Below are 24,458 nucleotides of genomic sequence, written 5' to 3' on the forward strand. Positions count from 1 at the left end.
ATCACAATCATGCTATTATGCTAACAGTGGTGAATTATAAAGGACTACTAAGATATATGTGCCTAATTAATGGTTGGCCAAGCAATTTGAATTGAAGCTGCATGCTTATATATTATTGGCCTGTTTTCTTAAGGTCTAAGTTTGATAGACCAACTCCAAAATAATATAATAACATATATTAGATTTACGTTTGTAATCCAGTTAATCTGATCAGTGCGCACCCACACACACATATATATATATATATATATATATATATTTATACACATTCGATTTATGGCAAAAATATTAACTAGCGAGAATGAGAGGAAACTAATAGCTAAATACAATGATTAAGGTCATAATTTAATTATATTAAATAACGTGACAGAAATGATATAATAAAAAAAAATCATTTTCTATTAATTTATATTTGACTTATAACAACCGACTTAGGGTATTGAAAATTACACATATATATATATATATATTTATACACATTCGATTTATGGCAAAAATATTAACTAGCGAGAATGAGAGGAAACTAATAGCTAAATACAATGATTAAGGTCATAATTTAATTATATTAAATAACGTGACAGAAATGATATAATAAAAAAAAATCATTTTCTATTAATTTATATTTGACTTATAACAACCGACTTAGGGTATTGAAAATTACACATATATATATATATATATTTATACACATTCGATTTATGGCAAAAATATTAACTAGCGAGAATGAGAGGAAACTAATAGCTAAATACAATGATTAAGGTCATAATTTAATTATATTAAATAACGTGACAGAAATGATATAATAAAAAAAAATCATTTTCTATTAATTTATATTTGACTTATAACAACCGACTTAGGGTATTGAAAATTACACAAAATTGTCACATCTCATTAAGTGCCCTGCATTGTAGGTAAACGTGATCAATATTAAATACTAATCGGTGGGTCATCGTTATAATTGTGATTAGATGGAGAAAATGTTCAAAAAATGGGTGATGAGTGATTACGGGAGGGAAGAAAAAGAAAAGGTAATGATAGAGACTTGATGGGGTTGAGGCAGAGAGACATGATCACGTACAAGTACGGGGGAGATTACAAGGTGTCTAATCACACGGCAAAGTTGTTAGGGAGTTGTTTGTAGCCTGTTGAACTTAAGCCGACCGATCTATAATAGCTAGAAGAATCCTGGCGGCCTGATTCTTCATTCCAATCAAAGATGCTCATCTACTCAAGGTCGCGTTTAAATAATGAATTGAATTGAGTTGAGTTGAGTTGAGTTGAATTGAGTTGAGTTGAATTATAATGATAAAATATTATTAAAATATTATTAAAATATTATTTTTTAATATTATTATTATTTTAAAATTTAAAAAAAATTAAATTATTTATTATATTTTATGTTGTGATTTGAAAAAATTGTAATAATGAATTGATATGAATTGATATAAATTGAAATGAGTTTGGGATCCAAACTCACCCCTAAGAGCATTAGTATTGGTCTATGCATATGCATATGTAAAATTATATTTGCATAATATGGCCCTAAAATCCTCCACATTGGCTTATGCATATCTAAATATTTAACTATCTATGAACAATACTTATCTAAATTTGGATAACCACGATTCACCCTACAAATTATATTTTAATCATTATTTCTCTCTCCTCCCACTCCCTCTCTCACAATCCTTTCCTTTTCTCCCTCCTTCAACAACACAACAAACTTTCACTTGCATATTCATTTTATTATTATGATATATTATATATATATTTTTTCATTTTATTATATTTTTAATATAATATATAAAAAATTATATTTTTTATTATTGCATTTATATTATTAATGTAAAATGTATGTAGTGGATGCTAATTACAAAATATATATAAAAAATTGATTTTAGCAAAAAATTATTAATAATAAAATAATAATATTTTATTATTATTTTGTCTCAATATGCATAGGCCAATATGGGAATTTTGCTTGAATGACAAAGTGGATATGCAAAAGAGGTGATTTTACATATGGATATGCATAGACCAATGCTAATGCTCTATAAGAAGAGTGTAGCAAGGAATAAATCATTTCACCTTATTTTATTTTATTATTATAATTTTTTTTAAATATTTTACATAAAATATTATAAATAATTTAATTTTTTCAAATTCTAAAATAATAATATTATTAAAAAATAACATTCTAACAATATTTTATTCAACTCATATAAAATCATCTAATCTTATCTCATCTCACAATCCAAATGAGTCCTTAATGTATTATATTAATTCTTTTCTCCATCTGTGAATTATAATTATGGTATTGGTATATGAATAGCATCAGTTAACTCTATGCTAGCAACAATTAATAAAAGGATGCAAACATTATTCAAAATAAATGAATGTAAAATGTTTGTAAATAATGTAACATATTTTAAATAGTTTTATAAGTCAACTACTTAAACAAGAGTCGGTTAGTATATATCCACATAGAATCATGTGTGATTGAGAGAAATAAAATCTATGATAAAGATCGAAATTAATATTTTTCCTAATTAAATATCTCATTTGAGGTATTAACAAGAATTATCTAAACTCTAGATTTAATACGATTATCCATGGGCTTAACTTTTTTGCTTGCCCCTCAGGACTCAGTTACCTGATATGATATATAAGACGATGAGTTTCTTCAAACCCCATATTTTAACACGAGTTTCATGGTTTAAAGGTTTAATAAAATGATGTGATTTAATATGGTATAGTAGATTATAAAATTATTTTTATTATAAAGTAGATCTAATATATCATATAAAGCCAAGTCAGTTTATGAGTTAATTTTTATGAGATCTTTTTGTAATTATATATAGGACTTCTCTTTAATATAATACAGTTTCGCTATGTACAGTCGCTGGCCACAGTTGCCGCGCAGTTGGCTGACGTGGCATCTGCTGTTAAAAAAATCAAAAAACAAAATATAGTTCATTTTGGATTCCCACTTCGCTTTTCCGCTTCTCATCTTCTTGCTATGGTTTTCTTCTTACCAGAAACTGATAGCAATTTGAGTGCATTTTGGAACTTCTCTTTCATTTCCATACGCACTGACACTTCCATTTCCTTTTTTTTTTTTTTTTTTTTTCCAATTGTTCCTCATTCTTTCATTCGATAACAACGGAGCCACAACAAAAGAAAAGAAAAACTATAACTTCACCTTTTTCTTTTTCTTCTTTACTATTCATCCTCCTAGAGTCTCAACACTGCATAAAACTATCAAGCAAACCCATCTTTTTTCCCCCTCTGCACTAGCAAAACCAACAACAAAACACCACCAAAGTACTAAACCACGTCATATCAAGTAAGGAAGAAAAGAACATCCCATATGGTAAACGTATCTATTGTTAATTATTAGAGAGAGAGAGGGAGAGGTGGCTTACAAAGAAACCATAGGGAGTAGGTTGTGGCTTTGGGTTATGCTTTCGGGGATAATGGTGGCACTTGTTTCTCGACTTCTGTCTCCCCTCTACTTTCTTTGTAGTCGTGTTAATGAGGAAGACGACGTAATGCTGTGGTTGAAGACGAAGGCAATGATTTGTGGTCTTAGACTTCCATCAGTCGGTTGAGAGAAGGCGACGGGTTCGAGGGGAGGGATGTGTTGTCGAGGTTTCTTCAGTGCTTCCAAGGGATGGACTCGCAGTCTTCGACGAGATGCACTTCGTGGAAGGATCGAGAGAGGGAGTTCTTGAGGCAGAGAGGAAACGCAGAGAGGGAGGGATTGAGGAAGAGAGGAAACGTAGAGAGGGAATGAATGAAATGAAAAAAAAAAAATTGAAGGAAACTTCGTGAAGTGAAAGGTTCATTTCGATGGTATTTTACCACATCAGCAGCCGCTTACGCAGCGTTTACCCGGGTCAACTAAATATAGAATTTTTCAATAAATATTAGATGATGTGTCTCGTTAGGAACAAAACACTTCCAAAGTTATACAATATTATAGATTGGCCACCATTAAATGATAAGATATTAACTGTACATAGTACATACACTCGAGGGAATTCCAGTTTAAGCAGACTGTCATGTTTCACTTTAGAAAGCATGTGCATCTCTCTCTCTATCTCTCTCTCTCTATATATATATTCGGCCAAATGATGGTGGATATCATGTTGCTTCTTCTGTAGTCTTTCTATATGGCAAAAATTAGAAATAGATGGGCAGTCAATTTAGATACATTATTACTTGAGGTTCGGTTTAGAGTGTTGGGCCTTGTGTGTTTGGAAACATCAAACATCGGATGCTCAAAGTGGTGCATTAGTGGTAGCGAAGTTGTCAATGTTGTTTTGCATAGACATGACATGGTCATGTGCTAAGTACTTTCATTGATGTGGATTCAACCCATTTCAAAATCGACAGCAGCATATGAATACAATATTGATTCTTTAAGCCATTGAACACCTCCAACTCTTCTAATGCTTGGAGTTTGCTCGAAGGGTCCTATTTTCCTTTTGTTTTGGAGGATTTTGATTGGAGCAGAGAATGGACACTTCACAAGGAGATGATAAAAAAAGTTGAATTCTGTGTGTCATCTGCCCAGCTAGGCATGAACATCGTCCTCCTCAAATGAAAATCCAATGCCCTGAGTGTAAAAAGTACAAATTTTTATTGGTTGACCGAGATTGACATCTTGATTTTGGGTCCCATCGTGCCAACAGGTGGCACAAGGGCTGAGCGGTGAGCAGCCAAGAGCAATCAAATGTTTTTCCCCCCTTAAGGAATCAAATATATCATTCAAATAATGAAAATGAGATACATGAAGAGAGAGTTGGTGGAATTTCCTAACAAACACTCCATTACAACAACCACAACAAAAATGTTAAAAAAAAAAAAAAAAAAACAATTTTTAGGACCAAATACTTAGTCCCCACTCATACCTTACAAAGAGGGCACTATCTTAAATAATGGTTTTTTTGTAGTTCACACAGCTGCGCGAACTATGGTGCACTACAGTTTGTTGTCTTGAGATGTTTCTTGAAAAGACTCGCATTTCTTTCCTCAAGATCGGTTGGGTAAAGTAGAAATATAGTAGAAAGACCGGTATCAGATGGACTGACCGGTATCACTTGTGGAACAACCCACTCGTAAGAGTCACGCACCAAGATTTTCGCTGTGGTTTCGCTTCATCCCAGTAGATCAACGACTGGGGAGTTGTGTGGTGGGGAATATGTAGATAGTTGGTCACTAGAGTGTAGTGCATTTGACCAAAACCGAACCGGTAGAAAAGAGAGATAAAAAATAAAATAAAATAAAACTATCATGAAAACATATCCACAGATCAATATTAAGAAGGAACGGAGTGGAGGATGAGAGCCAAGGCTTCACCCTCTTCTCTGGTACAGACACTCAAAAAGGATGAATAACTTTTCTAGAAGTAAGGAGGAGCTTCTCTTTCTAAAAAGGAGTCTCCTAGGATCAAGAAGAATCAAATGTTAGTTGGACGTTGAAATTGTTTTAGCCATTAATGGTTTTACGACCTTGTTAAGGAGTGACACATCATCGACCACTTTAGCATCATAATTTGGCAACTTTAAAGACAGGCATTGTCACTGGGGTTAGCAACAAAAGGAGGTGTTTTTCCCCCCTTGACAAACACAGATGTCATAAAAAAAATTGGGGATGGGAACCAGTTATAAAAAGAAGGGAAATACTTTGTTCATTTAATCTAGGACTTTTGGATGTTACTAGAAGTTCTATCAATAATGAGAGTGATGTGAATAAGAATGGGTTTAAGTAGAGAGTAGAGTTGCGTGAAGCAATGCTAAGGCTCCAATGATATGAATTTGGATTTTTTTTGTTTTTCTTTTTGATATATTTGAAAGAGGGGAATTTTGAACTCCAAACTTCCATTTTAAATGCTGGGATTATGCCAATTAATCTACAAGACCTACTAACCTTTTATTGTTGCTATAAATCACGCGTGAATGACCCAAAAATTGATTTGCTATAAAGTGTGCCACATGGGGCGGCACATAGGGCCCACTTGCACATGGCAATGCGTGCAAATCACACATCATTGGTCCGGTCGCTAAAGGAGAGTTGGTGGTGGAGGATGGCTAAGGGAAGATGGCTAGCTAGCATGTATGGGCAGAATCCAACTGAATATGAGAAAATCTTAAAAACAAAACAAACAAACAAAATCTAGAAGAAAACCATAGTATTAGGGAGTGCTGAACGTCAAGAAGGAAAACAGAAGGGTGACTCCTCCCCTAGTTGTTGACGGATGAGAAACTCTAGGAAGAGGTGAGTAAATTGGAGAAAACTCAGTAAAGATGAGTAACTAAACAAAAAAAAAAAAAGGCTTCTGGATTGAGTGGAAAATAGAAAAAGTAAAGGGTGAAAGAGTAAGGGGAGAGGGTGGAGGATGAGCTGCCTCCTGTCCCAGAATAGAAGAGACAAGACTTGGGGGGAGCAGGGAAAGAGGGCTGAGGGGCAGGAGGGAAAAAGAAGTAAAGAAATTTATGGACTTAACTCATCTTATAAAACTGATTCAATAAAAGATGATTGTTCATTCCTTATATACATTCCCAAGATCTTGTCCACAAATAATATGAGATTATTCTTCAACAAGAAACAAGATTTAAGTTAAGAGCAGCTCTAGTTTTGCACCTTCAGTGCTCTTAGCTTCAAACTTTGGATGTGGCTTCTGTCATTGTCAATGTGTTGATTTTCACCACCATGTAATTGTCTCTGTTTTTCTCATTTTAGTGATAAAAGTTAGTATTAGAGCAATAAGATATCCAACTAGAAGGGAACTTTGAGAATACCAAGTAGCAAGTAACATAAAATGCAGCAATAAAATTAAAATAAATTTATATGGAAAAATGGAAATGTTCTGAAACAGCAAATTGAATTCATCAGTTCCATTTCAAGCATGGTCCATTACACAAGCCGCTCAGCAAAGAAAATGTCATTAAAGATTTTGCAAGCAGGGTGTTTCCACCACTAATAAATTACAGCCGCAGAGCTTTAGATATATATATATATATATATAAAAAAAAAAAAAAAAAAAAAAAAAGAGAAGAATAAGAGTGGTAATGAGCAGATATATGTAATAATATGTATCATGTTTCATTTGCTATAACTTGTTCTAAGTCGAGATAGTGACAATGAAGGCTAAAAAAAAACTGGCTCCTAATAGTGAAAACCAAACTGCCAACGAGGAAATTGAGCAATCAAACAAGAGCTCAACAAAATCCACAGCATATCAAACAATGGTTTTCATCGGCACTCTCCCATGAATGAGATCAATTACTAGAAGAAACCAACACATGGTACTCGTTCAGACGCCTCTGAAATTGAGCCAACTGGGTCTGTAGTTGAAGTATTCCTGCAGCCTTCTGTGAAAGAATGGCATTTAATTTGGAGATATAATCATCCAGTTGATTGCCTGGCTGATCCGCTTCAACCAGCAGATCCATCTCCTGCATAAAATTACTCCAGTCATACAAAGTCCAAGCATGGCAAACAAGAAGAATTGAGCCAAAAAGAAACTGTTAATTACCTCCCTAACAATGTCTATTGTCTCTTCCACCTGTCTCCGGTGAGCAGTAACAAGATCTTCCTCTTCCTGCTATCAAGCATGTTGGGATTTTACTTAGCAATTTAATAAGTGAAATGCAAAAGCTCAAACAAAAAATGAGTGAAATGCAAATCAGTATCTGATACCAAGAATGTGGTTACCTTTAGCAGGGCAGTAAGATCATCATCAGCATGAGAATTATTGGCTTCAAAGTCTGCCATGTCCCTCCATTTCACCTGAGTGTCAATCTTCCTCTTATCATCCAAAACTGACCTTTGGTAGGCCTCTAGCTTCTTATTATTCATTCGTGATGGCTTCTCTTGTTCACAAGTCTGCTCAGAGTAATCAAAATCATCTTCAGCAATGTCACTTTGACCACCTCTCTGACCTTTGTAATAATCTGAATACACAGATGCAGGCAAACTTCCCTCTATCCTCCCACTAGGAACGCTATCCACATTAAATGGTGGGGAGGGTTCGGTTTCAATCTGTTTTGGCCAGCCAAACCTGTTCTTGTCGTTTGCAACAGAAGTTATGTTATCCTCAAAAATCGATTCAGCGGGTAACGCTGAAGACAGGGGCAATGCAGTTGATTCTCTCAGGTTTGAGGTTGAAGACAAGGGATCCCTCCTGGAGCTGTTCCCTTTCGATAGACTCTTCACTCTGGGAGATAGATATCCATCAGAAGATAGAAGAAAAAAATATCCAATTATCCACCAACGTTTTTGGACAACAAAATATACCTGTCAGCATATCTTAGTGTGTTGAGAGTGTGTTCACATGATCCCGAGCTAGGTGAAATGCACGATATCATAACAGTGCGGGAGTCTCCAACAAATGAATCCCTAAGAACTTCAGTTAATTTACTCCCTCTGAAAGGAATGTGACCCTGGTCGTTGTCAAGAGCTCTAATACATTCTTTCAAAGCAAGTAAGCTTTTATTGATTTCAGCACCTTCCATTCTAACAAAAATTTAAAATAAGTACAATGATTATAAGTTTAGACACACCGTAACTACAGACATTTGTAAAAGTGTGAGTCACAGACAGGCCATAAAATAGATATAACGAAAACAAGTGTTTGTAACTTGGTCCAGTTTCTGGCAGGGAATATTGCCTACCTGTAACTTTTTGAAAATGCATACTTTTACTTCACTGGAGTATCATATCAAATGAATGCTCAGATTTCAAGAAAGCATATCCCTACCTTGTTTGCTTGTCATTATCAGTTGTATCTGCACCACGTTCACTTCCAGCAAGATCTATAAAAGATAGCTTGCCTACTAGTCGGGCAGGCTTTGATTCACTCCCATCAGCTGATCTCTTGATACAGAGCTGAAGAATAGCATGTGATCGGGAGGATTCCTCGTTTGCACCAGTTGTACCAGTACTTCTGGTAGCATTTCCTTTCTCAATAAGCTCCTTGATTGTCTCAACATTTGATACCCTGTATTCTTGCAAGCCCACAATGCAAACCTGCTGTTTCCCATCCTCCCTCATGCAAAGCTTTCTGCAAAAGTAGGATTGATTCAGGAAACAAACCTGGAAACCTGATGTGTCTTTTATATCCTATAGGATGAAAAACTTACTTCCGATCATTGAGGAGATCAAAAAGTTTCCCTCCATATATCTCAAAAAAGCTGACAAATAATTGAAACCCTTGGTTCCGGTATGTATGATGCATTAATCTTAAAATATCTTGGGATGCTTCAAGGGGAAGTGGTTGCATTGTGTAAGTCTTTCCACTCCCTGAAAGAACAAATATGATAAAACTTAAGCTGAACAAAAGAGATCAACCATTCTCACAACTAATATTAGAACTCCCAGATACAATTCTCCCTATACTTTTCTCAATTGAGAAGACCTAAACCACTTGCCTGTCTGCCCATATGCAAAGCAAGTTGCTTTAGTTTTGTGGAAAATCAGTGGGACTATGGGCTCCACGGTCTCAGAGTACACCTACAGTAACAAAGTGTGAGATATAATAAAGCCAGCTCACTGATGATCATAAGATAAACCAAGTCTTGCCATATACTCACTTCATCATTTGGCACATCTTCATTCAGCACGGCATCAAAAACAAATTCATGCTTCTCAACATATTCTGTTAAGTCAACCTGCAGGAGGTGGTGAATTAGATTTCGGAAGAAATCAAGCCCTAGATCACAGCCCATTCATCATACATAGCATTTCAGTTCAAAGATACAGCACATGCATTAAAATTAGTTGTAAACCAGCACAATTCGTAGGAAAAGGTAATTGATTAGATGAAAAATACTATACGTAAGTTAGCATAACCATTATAAATGGAACTTGATCTCCAAACTTTGGTTGAATATCTCAATCTTCTCTCCCCTCACTCTCCTTTGTTTCTATATTAGTGATTAAAAAAAAAAAAAAACTCACAAACTTTGCTCAAGGGGAGAAAGAGACCAAAAACTCTTTGAACAGTGTGCAAAGTAACTCTAGCTATCAAGAATCATAACTTATTGACTCTTTAACTTTCTTTGGAATTCAGTTTTCTTTGCTAATTGAAAAAACCAAACTTATGAGAACAAAAAAAAACGCTACCTTTAAATGAGAATTAATAACTTGATTAGATATATCATTTTTCACTTAATAAATTTAACTCAATGGCCTATATTATCTAAGTCCAATTTAATAATATAATGGTAAAATGGATAATGTTGCTTCATTGGAGTAAAACTTCATGCTTCCAAAACTTTTTTTTTATAAGTAACTTCATGCTTCCAAAACTAAACATTGTAATAGAAGGTTCAAAGTATGACCAAGAAATCCAACGGCAATATACAGCCATGATCAACATAGAGAACTATTACAGTCATATCTTTCTAATCAGCAATTCAAGGCTCTCCAGTTCCACTCTTCAATTCCAATTTCAGATAGAGTTATAGGAAGGCAAAGTCATGTTCTTTGTACAGATATTAGTTTGACTATCTCACACCAGTTTTTTTTTTTTTTTTTTTTTTTTTTTTTGGTTTTTCTATGATGGGGGAACCACCCCATGGTAGAGCCCTTAGGACTCACCCATGGAACCTAAACCCTTGGGGAGACTAGCACAGCAACCCACCGCCATGGCCTCCCACTTAAATCGTAGTTTGATCCAAGGGGAATCGAGGCTGTGGCATGGGGCTCATGCACAAAAGGTCGCCCTTACCACTTGGGCTACCCACGGGTGGGTATCTAACGCCAGTTAAGATATGAAACAATTACAATGTCAGATACACTCAAAACTACCGTGATTTTCATTAAAATAAGTTCATTACAATCAGGCAAACATCAGCATATTCCCAAGAGGATTGGGGGAGAGGGGGGGTGGAGGAGAAAACACATCTAGATATTGACATCATACAAATGACAATGAATAAAATGAACCAGCAAGTTCTCACCTTGAGTTTTGTTTCATGAACAGTCAAAGAATTGGAATTCAGCTCTATAGTAATAATATCTTCCTCTTTCTTTGCTATTTCCTTTTTATTCAGTGGCCTCTTGCGCACCTGTAGCGAAAACAACCAATTATCAGAAGAAAATAGGTGGTAAAACACAGCAAAAACATATGGTGCACGTCTATGCATTTATCATGCCATATAGCTTCATTTTGAGGTCGCTTTACAACATCCACAGCCTACAACCACCTGTGCTTGACTGATCTAGCTGGCAATGCAATTTGTTAAAGGGCTCAAAATTCCCCATTTTCCATACAGTAAAGACTAGGAGAAGCATTAAAAACGGTATCTAAGAGACATACCACAACTTTGATCTTGGCAACATTATTGGCCCTTTCTTTATCTGCTGAGAAACTTTTGAGTAGATTATTCTCAGGCAGTCCACGGGATCTGTTTGTCAGCTTGGCGATATGAGCAAATGGGTCAGAGTCATCAAAACTCTTACCGTGAAGAGTTTGATGAAGTTGCGATCCATCATATATACTTGGAACCTGCATCTAACAGTTGGTTGCACAAAAACACCAGTTACTTATACATACGTACATAAGCTATCACAAATCTACCAACAAGTTTTTGATAGGTACAAATTTACCAACGACTAAAACGAAGTCATTAAAAACTGTTGAATCAGGCAGACAATTTAATCTTTGAAAAACACCTTGGATGACAGAAACTATTTAAAGCTCAAAAAGCGTTTCGCAAAGACTAGAAGGTACCAAATTCAACCTGTGGAATTGAATTGCCCATCACAGCAAATTCATTCACACCTCAAATGATGAGGTGAGAATTTCAAATGTTCTTTCATCTCAAGAAAATCTAAAACTTAAACCTCACCGTTATTTCCAACTAAAGTTGTCATTTCATTTGAAGCGGTTTAAACACATTATAAACCATCATAAGAGTACTAGTATTGGACTAATCAAATTCATCTTTAAATTTTGATGAAAAGTACATATTTTTCATATATCTAAAACTTCCTTATCTATAATTCCACATTGGATTAGCTATTGAATTCATCAAAATAATAATATAATATTATTTTTTTTAATAATAATATTTTATTTTTTTTCATATTTTATAATTACACTAATCATATATTAATTAATAATTTAATTTTATTCTTACATTATTATTACAAGATGGTTGGAGATTGAACGTGAATAAAAAAGACCATTAGAGATTAAAAGTGAATAAAAATATATTTGATGAGTGAACAGGAGCTCTTCAAATTTGAAGAAACATATCCATTTACTGTAGCTCAAAGTTTCATACTTCTCTCTTTGGCTAATTCAATGCAGCTCTTTTTTGATGAAATTCATCATATTTTACATTTGGCTAAGCTTTTGATGAAGCAAATGCCAATGCTCTAAGTGGCTACAATGTAGCCATTCAAACTCCATCAAATGGGCGAATACGCGCCGAATTAAACATCAGATTCATGTGATGTCCAAACATGCAATACTTCAATTACGTTTGTTTTCTTTTATTTAGTACATTGATTACAACGGCTTCTCTTTTTTGTTTCTATATTTCAATAATCATCTTTTCAACAGTATCTTGCACAACAAAGGGGGAAAAGTCAAATCCAGCATCTTATCGGGTACATTTTGAGTGAAGAAATAAAAAGTTAAGAAATTCTGATCAGAAGATGAAAGGTAAAACTAACCTCTGGTAATAGCTCTGTGTCCAAGGAATGGAGATCGAGCAAACCGGGGCTGAACTCACTGGCGGAGACTTGATCGTCGCCATTCTTTCTCAAGCTCGAGGACCGCGATCCGGTAGGAGTCGAAGGGTCCGCCACGAGGCTCCTGCTCATTCTCGAGCCCTGAACTCCGCCATAGAAACCAAAGTCCTGCACAAGAAATGACTCGTTTTTATGGAAAACATAAGCGCCGCAATCGCAGGTACCATGAGGATCAGTAAGTTTTCAAAAAAGGAAATAAAATGGAGCACCTGAGAGAGACTCGACGATTGAAGCCACTTATTAGAAGACGCCGTCTCGATGAAGTGGTCGGAGTACTGACGCTGGTGGTGCGACGACGAACTAGATCGGGACATCTGTCTCCCCACTACGTTCATCTTCCTCAACAGAACTCTTTCTACTACGATCTAACCGATGGGTTTTTGCTTCAACAAAATCACAACACTGCCGGCCGAGCACTGAAGATAAAAGAAAAGTTGTTGTCTTTTCTGCAGATTTAGCTTGAAGATTTTCTTGAGTGCTGGGAACAAAATGTATGAGAAGCTGGGTGTGTGACACTGTGAGCCCCTGAGGGAGGTGTTGGTTGGAGGATATATCGTCTAAATGAAAGGTACTAGAGAGAGAAAGAGCAGGAAAAGCAGCGAGAGAGAGGGAGAGAGAGAGAGAGAGAGAGAGAGGAAATGATTTTGAAACTTTGAAAAGAAAGACCGGGGACGGGGGGGAAGTGGAGGGGGCAATTCTCAAGGCGCGTATGTTCGTGTACACGTAGCAGGAAAGGTACCGGCGCGTGTCTCCCACTCGTTAATGGGGGCAGTAGGAGGAGCCAGTGGCGGGGCCTAAAGGGATTTTCCACGGCTTTTATATCATATCTTCTTACTGAAGTAGCTTGATATTAATGTTCATTGGATTTAAAAAAATTATTAAACAGTTAATTAAATTTTGTACGATAGATTCCTGTGTTTCCTTGTAGATATTTTTTCATGTCCGTTGGATGGAATACTAACGTGGCGAGACTCGAGTCTTGTCCATTGGGAAAACTTTACTTATCATGCCAGCCATTGTGTACTTCTTGGAAACACAAACCACTTTATTTTATTTCAAAATTTTTAATAATTTATTTCTTAAATATTGCTTTAATATAAATATTTTTCAATTTTTAATTTTTAATTTTTTCATCTAATAATCATCTAATTATTATAATTTTCTCAAACTCCAAAACAAAACACAAAAAAAATATAATTTTTTTTTAAATTTAAAACAAAAATAATATTAAAAAACTATATACAATTTTTTTCTCTCTTATTTTTCAAAACCCAATAAATTATTTTAACTCAAACTATTTTACTATTATTTACAAATTATTTCATTATTATTCACATAGTTCTCATCTCTTCGCATTCTCCAAATAACCTCACCACTATTATATCACTATTATGAGTTGACGTTATTCATCAATCTTTAAAATCTTTCTTTTGAAACATAAGAGATGGTCTAAGGATAATAGAAAGTGTCACATTTATAAAAGAAAATAGAACAGCTACAAACAGAAAAAGATTACACAAAAGTAGAAATGTGGTAGGTCGAAAAATCGTTGAACGCTTCAACTTGACCACTAGAGAAGGCGAAGGCTAGGCGTGGCGACCGTTGTAGTGCGATACCCTTTTGTAAAGGACCCGACACTAGTCTTCGAGGTCTAAGATAGCTCGAGTCAAACACATTGAAGAAGTGAAAGAATTTAACAAAATCATAAAAGATCTTAAACAGAACGGACTCGGGCTCTATTGATGAATGAAAGAGAGGGTTCATGAGCCCTACCATGATCAATATAGGTGTTCTTGGATTTCTTGTTTGGGCTTATCATATGTTTACTGTGGGCTTAGACGTTGATACCCGTTCTTTTTTGGAACACATAGGAGATTACAAACGCATCATAAAACACTTTGCAAAGTTGTAAAAGTGAAAGTTCAACCTTAGGATGTGATGAGTCGACATCGAGGTGCCAAGCGTAAGATGATTCCACATATCGAGGTTGAAATGGGATCGGTTGTTTTCACGTCTCACTATTGAAACTGACTCACCCCTGTCTTTCCTATTTCTCTTCGTGTTTTGTGTTGTGTTTACTTTGTTCATGACTTGAGCCCTCTAAAAAACAAACTTGATTATAAGTCAAATGTGTCTTTGTTGGGTATTTGACCCCATTAAAGACAAACACAATCCAAAAAAAAATATCATCACCTTGGTACTGAATACAGTCCCCTAGTCCATGTCGTGATAATAGAAAAAGTACAGCCTGGATGCAAATGTAGTTAGTCTAGCACTTCGCCCCCCAAAGAAGCTGGTGAACCAGGGCTCTGATCAAAACTAGGTTCTATTTTATTCAATCGAAATTGGTGTTGAGTCTGCCGAAAAAAAGAAAAGAAAATATAAGACTATAATTATCATCTACGCTAGAAAACTACAAGCAACTACATCAACAACTTCTTCTTATTGCCACAAACGATACAATCACTCTTTTATTTTATAGCCTGCCTCGTTATTCTATTCGGATATATTCTAAAGTTTGCACGTCACCTTTACCCATTTTTGTTTAAGGGAATGAATGGGAGGGAGTCCGGGAGCTATGAGTCGACGAGAAGGTTCTATTCCCTCTATGTCCCAATACCTTTCACTTCCCTCCGAAAGAAAATGCTAATGTCAACTCTACTTTCTAGCTAATGTAGCTAAGTTAGTGTGTAGGTGGCATGTTGCAATTAGGACCATACATCGGGCGAGTTTTCCCCTAATCGATAGCCAGTCGGAATGCTATCTCTTTTCTCCTTCGTCATTCATACATTAAAATATAGTATATAGTTTACATTATCTTTTTTTATATATATACAAGAAACTATACTGAACCACGTATCTATTTATTCTTTAACATTGTCCCGACTAATCAGCATCACTTAGGCCTTCATTATTGAGACTTTGCTAGGATCTACAACGCTTCAGTAGGCCCTAGGCACTGATGTGAGGTTAAAGTTTTCACCAATGCTTAATATTATCTAGTCTAAATTGCACTCCCATAATAATAAGTCAATAAAGCAGAAAAACAAGTACAAACATCTTATCCGGGATTCCTTTGGTGGTCTATCGTACATAAGATAAGATTACGGCTACATTTAGGTGTCATCTCAATCTAAATTGTTTGAAGAGGAATTATTCCCTAAAGCATCAGCCAAACTAACATATCAAGTTCATCCCGAAACAACGGATTCCTCACCCTCAGGAGCCCGAAGTAACTCATCCTCATCAGCCCCAAGCCAAGTAACAAATATGAATGCATATCTCCAGCCAAATTCATTTCATAAGACTTATCAAAAGAAGCAATTGGATAAAAATCATGCTCTGAATGAGCAGATGAGTCGATCGACGGTTCGAAGGAGATGCTTACACAAATGACCAGAACCTAACTCTACTTTTTTTTTCTTTCTCCTGCTGCTATCCTCTCAACAAGTTAGTCAATATCAGTAATGGAAAAAGTAGAGTAGTCCCTTGCCATCAAATTGTAATTGAATAATGCCAGTAGTGGCCCTCTTGCTTAGCGAAGTTAGCCTTTAATGGACAATGATAGGCAGACCAAAGCTTTCACATTGCAGTCTAAGCGTGCTTGCGCACCGGCACAATATAATTAGAATTCGCTGGCTCAAATGAGTGGTTCACTTCCTTGAGAGGGCGCTTATGGGGGTAACGATCCGATCTAATATCTAACCAACAAGCTACGAGTTCCAGTCAAGCTTGTAACTTAATGAATTAATGAGTTCGATCTTTAATTAGTATAGGAATATGTAACTGCATCTTTCTTGACCACTTTGACATATTAGCCCGGATTACACTTTCAAATCAATAGTTCATTGACCTCCATACCCCCTCCCCTCCCAAAAAAAAATGGGAGATAGCAGAGGAAGAACTAAGTATAAACACCTCTCATAGGTTCACCAGTGATAGCATTAGATATAGCCTTTTTTTTACAAATAAGAAAGGACCGATACTAAACTAGTAGATACGGTTGAGTCAGTTGTAGATCCAAAAGTAAAGAGGAAAAGGCATGACCATAAGAATTGTGTGAAATAAGTGAATTTATCCAGTTGAGGTACAACATTTATGACTTAATGGATGCACTAATGGATTGGGGGTCGCGTGGGCAATTCCTAAATATCGATAGAACGTTGATCATTATTTAGGAAAAGGCATCTCAGGTAATTCAGTCTTATGGTTCTTCATTATTTGCATATGGCCTAGGTGGTGCATGGTTGTCGTTAGCTCGTGCCGTAAGGTGTTGGGTTAAGTCCCAACGAGTGCAACCCTCGATCGATTGATTGGATTGAAGGACGAAGGAATAGAGCAAGAGATGCCCTTCTTGATGAATACAGTTTAATGAAAACAGTTTACATGGGGCTATTGTCGATTTGTAACTGCCCAAGTCACTTTTTTTTTTTCCATATATAAGGGATTCCTTCTCTTATCCTCTATTTAGCTCGTCTTTGGTCTCGGCCTTAGTCTTGGATTGATCTCACACTCAAATCCCAAGTTTGTTTATGAAGAGAATATGAAAAATAGGCAAGGGGTGGAATACCACAAAATACCATTCGGGGATGTCAATCAGGGCATTCCAGGAGACAGCAAGTGGGTTGGGACCAAAGCTTGCTATGCCGCATTTTGGAATGCACGGGAAAGTTCTGCCAAATAGATAGAATGGCAAGCTTCATTACCATTCAATAAATCCCATCGGTTGTTGGTTAATAAAAATAGGAATTTCGATAGGGCGAAGGATTGATACTATAAGTAGGACAAACGTAGTGAGGGAACTCCTCTATTTTTAGCTTAATATCTCAACCAACGACACTTGGTCTGAATTAGAGCAGCAGTGTTGACCTTGCACAGATGATCCTTACCTGTGAAGGCAGAAACAATACCTGTTGTTAACAAAATGGAATCTCAAAAACTCAATTATTGTATTTTCAAGCAGAGCACCAGTAATAGACCTAAAGGCCTATGAAAGTCATGTTTTACTTAAGAAAGATGGTGCCTTTGCAAGGATGTATTTAATCAGCCAATGCCAAGGCAACAAAGGTAGCATCAAACTTACCTGCCCTTTAATTCCTACAATCCCCGATGATAGAAGAAATATAAGCTAAAATGGGAGCTGGAGAGCCAAGAAGAAAGATTCTCACTTGGACAGGAGATGTAGATGAGTTTTGGTTTAGCTCCAAGAAGCCTGGGAGAGAAGGATGCAAGGCTAAACCTAAACATATGCATGGTTGAAAAGGACAAAAGGCCCATTCCCTGTGTTGCTTGAGAATTTGTTAATCCTTTTTATCTTTATCCTGGTGGCACTCTCTTACTAACTATTTGTTTTGGTGCTTTAGCCAGCCGTACCATCTATGAGACAGATGAGAGAGTGGGAAAGTGCGATGTCATGACTTTTTCCTTGAAAGACATCCTCTACTGATGAATCAATTTGTAGCCTACGATTCCCCTTAGAATGGTTGTGGAAAAGGATTCCAAATCAGGCTTTACTCACTTGAGCAAAAAGCTTTTCAGAAAGGAGGATATTCTAAACCAAGCACAAGCAATTTGTAGTCTCAAAGAGTAATGAAGTTGGATCAAGAAGACCGAAATCCAGACAGTAAAGCTCACGTTGTCGACACCTCAAAGTGGTGGATCGAACTTCAATCATGTCACGAGAGTGGATTCAGCTAGTTTCATCAGTCATTCTGTGAACCTGACAACTATCACTTACTAGTCAATGCAAGCAGGGTCAGTTTCAATCTTCTTTGGAGCTTGAAAGTAAAAGTCTCGTATATTTTCTTATGGAATTATTGCTTCAAATAATCATCCTCAAGAATTACAACATTGGCTTCTTACTTATCAATGGCTCTAGTCTTTATAAAACAAAAAGAACAATCTAATGACGAACATCTTGCATCATTGCTTAAGCTCGTTCCCTGTAGTGTTTGGCATGTAGCTCCTTGCCTTTAGGTTTAGAGCAACAAATACTGAATTAGAAGGAATGTAGCTCCTTGGTTGCCCGATTCCGATGTTGAGTGAGGCCAATAGGATCCCCTTCCTTGTTTAGTAGGGAACGAAGAATACATAGGGAATAAAGTAAATTAATCTCTTTATGTAGTCCCCCAGGAATACAAAGGAAATCAAGCTTCTTCCTTTCGCTTCACCTTCTCCTTAGTTTAGGGAATTAAGCAACCCGATCTTAAGTCCTTTATGTTGTAACCGCTGCTATTGCCCATAGCCTTAGTTGAGGGAAAGCAAACCGGAAAGAGAATTAAGCAATTTATGTAGCTGTTATTGGTCTTAGGGAATCAATAAATGGAGTTGAAGCACCAGACAGAGTACTAATGCCAATTAGACATAGAGAGAAGTAACTTATTTTTGTGTTTCTAAGTCCCTTATCCTTGTATGCACGCCTCCAACGAAGAAGGTAGATGACCTAATGAGCATGTTTAGCTTCAAAAATTCCTGGAATCCTACGACATTCTCACAAAAAAAAAAAAAAACAAGGCTAGTAGATAACTATTTTGTTATTGTAGAGAGCAATCAGTTCTACCGATCTTATTGAAGCTGGGAAAGGTAAGGTTTCCTTTATCCATTCCAGAAGTGGAGGAGCCTATGTAGAAGAAGTTGTAGAAGAGCACATCACGGTTCAGGTCCTGACACATGGGGTGGCTCTTGTGTGCCTCATTTTTGCGGGTGTCATATTGTACTGTATTGTGCTGAACACTAACAAAAGCCATGGCCTTCCACTATGTTAGACCTTCCCCTGGGCCCGCCCTGTGAGGCCAGAGTGGGCTCAGCAGTTAGGTCGGCCCCCATTCAAATTACATTACACAGCTTGATCTCAACCTTATTTTAATTTATTGAACTTGAAGACGCTACAAATCATAATAGAATAACTTCCGAGACAATGCCCAAATCGTTATGCCTTTCGTGCAGGTCGGAACTCCCGATAAGGAATTTTGCTACCTTAGGACTGTTATAGTTATGACCACCATTCGTTGAGGCTTCGGTCGCCAGCTCCCCTGTCATTAGGTCACCAACTTCCTAGACCTTTTAGCACTGGGTAGGTGTCAGCCCCCATACATGGTCTTACGACTTTGCAGAGGCCTATGTTTTTTGTAAACAGTCGCCCGTCTTTCCTCTGCCGAAAGATGCTTAGCCAAAAGTGACAAGGGGGGCTGAGGAAGGCCGACGACTAGATGAAGGGGAAGTTGCCGTATAAGCTTTGCCCCTTGCTTTACAAAGGGATCTTTATAGGCAACCAGTCTTTACTTAACTTAGTCCAAACAATGCCCAAAGACTCCCATGCCTTTCTTAGTTGGACCAACCTAACCGGTGATTTTCATCGTCCGAAATTAGAAGAGCATGAACAAGGCTCTCCTTATTATTATTTTTTTTTGGGGGGGGGGGGGGGGGGGAGCAGAGCAATCAAAGAATGAAGCAAACCAAATGATTGTTCTAGAATGGCTATTCCTCACAATTATTGTTGTTGATCTCTCCTAGGTAGAAGAATACAAAAGGCTGGGCCTAGATCAGAAAGAAAAGAGATGTTAAAGAATAAATTTGAATCATCCTAGAGAAAGGAAATTTTTAGGCCTTCAAGAGAGACCGTACGATTATTCTCGTTAGGTGGGCACTAGCTTCCTCAAGCAAGGCAACAGTTGATTGAATTAGATAGAGAGCTTACTGCCCTGCCCTTTATAGTTGCAATTGCTGTCATAGAAACAAAAGTCCACAGGTCGCTCCTCTAGTTGAAGTTTTAGACTCTTTTTTCGTTGCCCAGGTTACACCTTCGGAATACCCCAGAAGGGAATTTTGCTCTACTTCGCATTTCACTAGCCTGGACCCACTTTCTCTTGGGCAACAATGACCATTTACTTTCATTTTGACTTTACTAGTAGAGCAAGGAATTTAGAACCATGCACAATGAGGTTGCCTTAGACCATAAATTGTCCTATTTAGTTTACAAACACGTGTAGAAACCCACAAACTGATGTGGCTTGATAAAATCCGTTAGATCTTTTTTATAATAAAATTAACTTTATAATCTGATGTGCCATATCAAATACGTCAGTTTGTGGATTAAATTTTGTGTAATTTATTTGTAGTTAAAATATTTCTCAAAAGAAAAAAATGTTACATCCCCAAAGTAACCTCACAAAAATTTAAACTCACAAACTAATATAGCTTAATGTGATATATCAAATCTACATTTCAATAAAAAAAACTTTACAATTTGATGTACTATATTAAGCCACATAAATTTATAAATTTACTTTTCGTGAGATACTTTGTGGATGAAACATCTGACTTTATAAAATTAGATGAAAATAGGATAATAGTACAGTTTGTAGCATTACTCTTATTGAAATTTTTCTTAAAAAAAATCTTTTTTATTGTACATTAGGTATCCAAGAACAAAGTCTAGGCTAATCCTAGAGGTGCACAGGCTCTCGGCAGAAGTTTTTTACAAGTGCACTTCAAGTAACTTAAAAGAAAATCTCTCAATCTAATAGTCTCTAGAAATTATTTGCACATTAGATGATTATGGTACCACATCAATACAAAGAGATACATATGAGTATAGTATATAATATTTTATTTTTATTTCATTTAATGTGATAACATAATGCATAAGAACTATACACATATTAATTGCATGCATTCAGAGTTGATTTCAGTATCAGACAAATTTCATTGCATGCATTAAAATAATTTGATTTTAGCCGTATGGATTTAGAGTTTATTTCAATTTATCTAATCATTACAACTTTATCAAATTATAATTTAATTTTTTTTAATTTTAAAACAATAATAATATTAAAAAATAATATTTTTAATATATTTTATTTAACTTTTAACTTTTATCTCATTTTAAGTCATTATCCAAATCTCACATTAATCATTCCTCAATCAAAATTCAAAAGTAAGAGTTAAATGAATAAAATTAACATCCTCTCCTCTTTTTTAAAATTGAAGATTCCTCCCATTTTTGAACTAAAATATATACATGGTTTGAAACGGGATCCGTTGAACCACGCACATGGGATAGGCGGGTGTGTCCAAGCGCGCGTGAATTGTGGTGCTTTGAGATCTGACCGAAATGGTCCAAATTTTATTATGTATAGAGTGTTTGGTAAAGCATGGAAAGGGCCCGTGGGAGGGTGGGCGCAGAGCAGCAGGAGAGTTGGTGTTGGCCCGCACGTCGCCGAGTGCCGTGGCCCCGCGCTTTGAGTAGATCGCGGGCTGTGCGCTCTGCCTCTGCGTTGTGTGCACGATCTTTAGGCTTTGCTCAAGAGTTTCATTTTTTGGGTGGAGCCCACGTGCTGTTCTTTATGTTGGCAAACCAGTCGCGATTCACTCATTATAATTTGGTTTTTTTGGAGTCAGAATTTATTTTTTCAAGTCTTTGCTCCTTGCCTTCTTTTATAAGAGTGGGAAAATTCAATTTGAATTGAGTATTGCTGGTGGGAGCTTTCATTGTTTGTGACTTTGATAGCCAAATACAAAGTGATGGCAAAATAGATCATTGGTCATTCTTCTAAAATTTGGATGATAAATATTTTAACCACAGAGTAATTTTATAAAAATAAATTCACAAACTGACATCGTTTGAAGTGATACCTCATATTATAAAATATTTTTTATTATAAAATAAATCTAACAGAAATACAATATAGAGATCCACAATTGGTGGAAATTGGTGACATATAGAAAAACAAAATTCTAAGAAAAAAACTCCATAGATAACTAATTAGTAAGGTACAATGCAAGTCATAAAGATGGCAATGAAAGAATCCAGTAGCAAGTCGCCGTCCGTCGTCTAACGTCCCGCCATCCGTAGACTCTTCAGGATCATCAAGTACAAAGATTGTAAAACAATGAACAACGACACAGACATGAATCATGCGTGCATGGAATCTTGAGAAACATCAACATGCATGCTGGTTGTTAACTGTAGTGAACAGTCTTTGAAGGATTTTTATCGATAGAATGGAAAATGGTTACTGGGATACACATTATCATAAGAAGCCCTGTTCTGTAGGAAAGATGCATTTCTTTTGGGTTGGTGGTTGAACCGGTTGAGGGTTTTCATTGGACTTGGATAGCCTACGCAATTACATCCTAATGCTAGGAACCTGTTTAACTCATGAAATCTCAACTTCTACAATTCTTGTGCTTCTTGATCGGAAGTTGCGAGCATCCTCGTTAGTTTAATTAAATAAGAAGAATACTTAAAATTTATATAATTTGTGGCAAAAAGACCCCACATTGAGTTGGGCATATCTAAAATAATTTGGATTTCAGCTATAGTACTTAACCAAAAATAGAAGACTATTGTTAGTTCATCAAGCATTAAAATACTAGTTTCTTACTCTAAGCAAAAATACTATTTAGTTTGTAATTAAGAAATTTAGATAGAAATTTAAATGAGTTTAATAAAAAATATTTTTTTTATTAGAATTAAATGACTTTTAAAAATATGATTTTTTAATATTAATTTAATTAGAATATAATTATTATTAACATTTAATTGGCAGAATTATAAAATGTGATAAAAATAAATTAAATAAAAAAATTATTAAATTAATAATATTTTATTATTATATAAATAGTGAATGAATAATTCAACGTAGGAATTGAATTTAAATAGAATAGACAAATATAAAGAAGTGTGATATTAATTAAATTTTAAAAATAAATTTAACCAATCCAACGAAGATGCTCGTTCCAAACTATTTTGCTCTGTCCTAATGGCTTCCTTTATCTTTGGTGCATGAAGAAGACTTTTTCTTTAATAATATATATAGAAGTTATTATTGGAAGTATCCATTTTGTATAGATGATGTGGTATCATCTAGACCACACATCTCCTAAGTGAGTATTGAAAACAATCAACTATAAGCAGTTATATAGTGAGTGTAAAGTATACACTGTTATAATAACTCCTATCTAACATTACTCATATAAAAAAATAAAAAATAATTACTATTTCATAGCGAAGCTATGAAAAGAACAAAATTTTTGTGCCATCAATTATTTACACCATCGGCAAAATTCGACGCGAACCTGACACGTAATAATAGGATTAGAATTCAGGTTAATTTGAATCCACCCGAAATTGGTTTGATTAATAATTAAATTTAAGCTTTAGTATGCAATATGTATCTTAATATTAACCAATGCCTCTGCTCTCATATAGTACTATATTTTTATTTTTTCAGAAGTTTAAATTGAGATAAATTTAATAAAATAATTTAATGGATTTTTTTAGCAACTTTCTTATATAAAATGTTAATAAACAAATAGGTTAATAAAAATATGCCACGTAAGACTAGAAGAAATCTAAAAAATTATTCATTGATACCATGCAGCCATCTGTGACTGAGGTCGGTTGAGAGCATGTTTGGATATAGAAACGGTTTTATCTTATCTTATTATTATAATTTTTTAAATTTATATATAAAATATAATAAATAATTTAAATTTTTTAAATATAAAAATAATAATAATATTAAAAAATAATATTCTAATAATATTTTATTTAATTTTTAATTTTTATTTAAAATTATTTCATTTCATTTTATCATTCAAGTAAAACTAGTGTGGGCCGGAAAGGGTTAAAAAAAAAATAAGTTGAAGAAAAGAAAATTTAAAAAAGGAAACATAAAAAGGGT

The 24,458-nt window shown here is 35.4% G+C and overlaps 1 protein-coding gene across 4 annotated transcripts; it reads right to left on the reverse strand.

Moving 5' to 3' along the window:
- Positions 1–7,049: 7,049 nt before the first annotated feature.
- LOC121250622 (kinesin-like protein KIN-13B) lies at positions 7,050–13,424 on the reverse strand. Of its 4 annotated transcripts, none has more exons than XM_041149797.1 (12): positions 12,981–13,424; positions 12,694–12,879; positions 11,330–11,518; positions 10,971–11,078; positions 9,600–9,677; positions 9,438–9,519; positions 9,150–9,309; positions 8,768–9,070; positions 8,305–8,523; positions 7,723–8,224; positions 7,544–7,609; positions 7,050–7,463 (listed from the first exon to the last, which is right to left on the reverse strand). In XM_041149797.1, the coding sequence occupies exons 1-12, from the start codon at positions 13,104–13,106 to the stop codon at positions 7,287–7,289; spliced, it is 2,196 nt and encodes a 731-aa protein (XP_041005731.1). In that variant the 5' UTR covers positions 13,107–13,424; the 3' UTR covers positions 7,050–7,286. The 4 variants fall into 4 exon arrangements, with proteins under 4 accessions (XP_041005731.1, XP_041005730.1, XP_041005728.1 ...); XM_041149796.1 differs by having other exon boundaries at positions 7,544–7,612; XM_041149794.1 differs by having other exon boundaries at positions 7,544–7,612; positions 11,330–11,524.
- Between the last annotated feature and the right edge of the window lie 11,034 nt (positions 13,425–24,458).

This window comes from Juglans microcarpa x Juglans regia, chromosome 2D (assembly GCF_004785595.1).
Source record: "Juglans microcarpa x Juglans regia isolate MS1-56 chromosome 2D, Jm3101_v1.0, whole genome shotgun sequence".
Taxonomy (NCBI): domain Eukaryota; kingdom Viridiplantae; phylum Streptophyta; class Magnoliopsida; order Fagales; family Juglandaceae; genus Juglans; species Juglans microcarpa x Juglans regia.

Coding starts and splice junctions, on each gene's coding strand:
- LOC121250622 (XM_041149794.1), bottom strand. CDS start 13,106: ATGAACGTAGTGGGGAGACAGATGTCCCGATCTAGTTCGTCGTCGCAC. Junction 11,525..12,693: donor ACACAGAGCTATTACCAGAG/GTTAGTTTTACC, acceptor ACCAACTGTTAG/ATGCAGGTTCCAAGTATATA. Junction 8,524..8,767: donor GATAATGACAAGCAAACAAG/GTAGGGATATGC, acceptor AATTTTTGTTAG/AATGGAAGGTGCTGAAATCA.